We start from the raw sequence: 3,233 nt of genomic DNA on the forward strand, positions 1-3,233 counted from the left end.
TTAACCGTTTCTTGCACCTCTACTTCATGCACGAGGCACGCCTAGGTGCTAAAGCCCATCTGGTCTGAGTATTGGGTCTTTTCTGATATCCAAGCCCAAGCTGAAGGCCATTTAAGTCGGGCGTTTCTTGTTATGGACTATCTCGTTTTTAGATGGTGTTTACTTTTGATTTTTTAAACAGCATTTTAGATTTGTCTTTAATTGGCACAGTGGAGTCAAATAGATATCTAATCTACACATTCATATTCGAAAAAGTGAAAATAAAATAACCTTAAGGCTAAACTAATGAGCAGATTTTCGATACGGTATCAAATTTAAGCAAGCCTTCTAGGCAAAAAGTAAGGGGTAAAGATAAATATATGGTAAGTTAATTTAAGTAAAAAATAAAAGTTTGTGTTCAAATTCAAAAGCCCAAAAAGTGTGAAATAAAAAAAAAATACATGGTATATGTTTGGTAACGAAACTATAAATAATAAGAGTAAAACTTTGGTCAGATTATAAAGAACTATTGTAAAATTTTAGTATTCAACAAATGTATTTTAATTAGGTTATAATTAGTTAATTACTCATAAGCTACACTTACAACTAGAAAATTACATCTTGCTATTAACTGACCCCAAACAGCAAAAACAAACAGTCTTAATGATTCCTAAAACAAGGCATCACTTTCTTCAGTGGACATATTAATAAAACTTTCATCTCCTTGTGCAGCAGCATCATCAAGCAAACAATTCTCCAAAAAACTGAGTGACTGCATTTGAGAATCCATATATGGCTTAATTTCATCTTGGAACAAGCTTGTTGTCTCTGAAATCTCTGAATTACTTAAGTTTTTAAGCCCTTCATTTGATGGGCCACTTAGAATATGCTGGTTGAAGTTACTTATGCTTTCAAAGCTCATTTGTGATGATTTTGGATGATTCTTCAGCCAGTTTGGGAGCAAGCGTGCAATGTTATCGGCACTTAAAGCATACGAGTTGGGACTAATGCTTCCCAATGGTGGAGGTAGGAACTCCGATTGGTCATTAATGGGTGCAATGAGAGTTGTTGCATATGGTGACTGCTGCCATGAAGTCACGGATTTGGTGCCAAGGGATAGAGCGTCGGAAAGGGCTTGTTTAGCCATGTGCATATTAGTTTGGAGCTTTCTCTCCCATTGACCTCTGCCAGTATCGTTGGCTTCTGAGGAGAATGCCGAAGTTGATATACCGTGATTATGGTTTGCTTGGTCGCCATTGGTGCGAAGGTTATGGATTCTCTTTCGAAGATGGGTGTTCCAGTAATTCTTGATATCATTATCTGTTCTTTGTGGAAGGTATGAAGCTATTGCTGCCCATCTGCAAAATCATATATAAAAACACATTAAATGTACCATATATGCTACCAAATGTCTTCATGTATATTGGATTGAAATCTTATTATATATAATATTATACTCTATAAATTTCCCGAAACCATAAATATGCATCTCTTAGATTTGAATTTTAATTCTAATGTCATACATCTATGCCATCTTTTTTTAATAGTATGATTACCAATTAATCTTCTAAAAACAATCAATTCTGAAAATAAATATTATAATGCAAAAAACAAACGAATATTTTAATCCCATTCAACTTCAAACCTAAATTTTTATGTTGTATACTTGTATGCTTCTTTTAAATTTGGATATAAAACTTATAAAAAAAAACACATTGTGACTTTTATAAATTTTATGGAACAAGTTGGTTCATATTTGTGTACATATTCATGTCATTTTTCTGTTTGTAATCTCCTTTGGTAAAGTGTTAACATTTTGATAAAACAAAAAGGATTTCACATTCCAGCAACATTGTATGTGCCTTAGTAGTGTGTATGAGTAAGTACCTATTGCCAAGAAGGGCTTGTAATTGAACGATCTTCTTGTCTTCTTGTTCTGTAAAATTGCCGCGCTTGATTCCAGGTCGAAGATAATTAGTCCATCTCAGTCTACAACTCTTGCTGCATCTTAACAAACCTGTACAAAAGGAACAACAAAGCAAATTACCAAAGTGCAAAATGTTCAAATTCCTATCCAGAAGAAATACAACAGAATAGATAAATACTTTTAAATAAAAGAAATATATTGTATTTGCCGGATAGAACGTAACTTTTACTATTATTAGCGATCAAACTAGGTTGCGTGTCAAAATTATGCCCTGCCTCGTCATTTATATATATTAGACGACTCTGTACACAATATTTTTTAGCCATACTACATCACCGAACAATCTTTAATATACTAGGTGTTGTATTATACAGTTATATAAAACACGTTTGATAATGTACAGCTAAAAAAATTAAAGTAAGAATGGCTTCCCTTATATTTACCATATTACTTGTTATAACGGTAACAATTATGGTTGTGTTTGTTTAGAACTTAATGGACTTAATATAAAAGTACTTGACCCATTAAATGAATCAAAATAATTTGTTTTTGACTAAATAAAAAAAAAAAAACTGTAACAGACATTTTTCAACCATTTAGTCACTTTATCCATTCAGCCAGTTAGTTATCTAAATGCACTTACAAAAGATTAATTACTCTAATGGTCATAATGTTAAAGCATATTGTTATTTAATCTCATATCCAAAATAAAGGCTTCTTTTATGCAAAATCTTGTAATTGTTTTTGTACTTGGCAATTCTGTTTTTAAGTTATCTAAATAATTGACTCAACGACTTATTGCATAGCATTAAAGTTCTAATTCAAACGTTTGGTTATGTATATATTATACTATTCTGATCATAAAATAACTGAAAAGTAATTGTGAAAAATACCAGTGTTAGTAGGAACAGATCTCCAATTGCCAGGACCATTTTGTTGAATATAAGAAACAAGAGTGATATCCTCTTCAGGTGTCCATGGCCCTTTCTTCACTCCTATGTTATCACAACAAGGTGGCCTTACCATTATTGCACCTCTACAATTCTTCAAGCTCTTTTTCACACTCAATGTGTAATAAGTGTTATATGAAGTTGAAAGAAACAAATAGCAAATAGAAGAGTATATAGGGAATAGGATAAACATTGTAGTAACACTATATATAGATATATAGACGAGTATATGATATGAAAAAGGCAGTGACATGTATACTAGTAGCGGTGGTGATGACTCTAAAGGTTGACCATAAAAGAAAGTTTCAAATATAGTCAAAAAGATGACAGTAATAATATCAAAAAGTCAACTGTGTCATTAATGCAGGTAAAAAAAT

At 32.0% G+C, this 3,233-nt stretch overlaps 1 protein-coding gene across 1 annotated transcript; it reads right to left on the reverse strand.

Moving 5' to 3' along the window:
- Positions 1-649: 649 nt before the first annotated feature.
- Positions 650-2,932, reverse strand: LOC122608411 (myb-related protein 306-like). Its single transcript, XM_043781517.1, has 3 exons — positions 2,800-2,932; positions 1,867-1,996; positions 650-1,337 (listed from the first exon to the last, which is right to left on the reverse strand). The coding sequence occupies exons 1-3, from the start codon at positions 2,930-2,932 to the stop codon at positions 650-652; spliced, it is 951 nt and encodes a 316-aa protein (XP_043637452.1).
- Between the last annotated feature and the right edge of the window lie 301 nt (positions 2,933-3,233).

Source organism: Erigeron canadensis, chromosome 7, assembly GCF_010389155.1.
Source record: "Erigeron canadensis isolate Cc75 chromosome 7, C_canadensis_v1, whole genome shotgun sequence".
NCBI lineage: Eukaryota > Viridiplantae > Streptophyta > Magnoliopsida > Asterales > Asteraceae > Erigeron > Erigeron canadensis.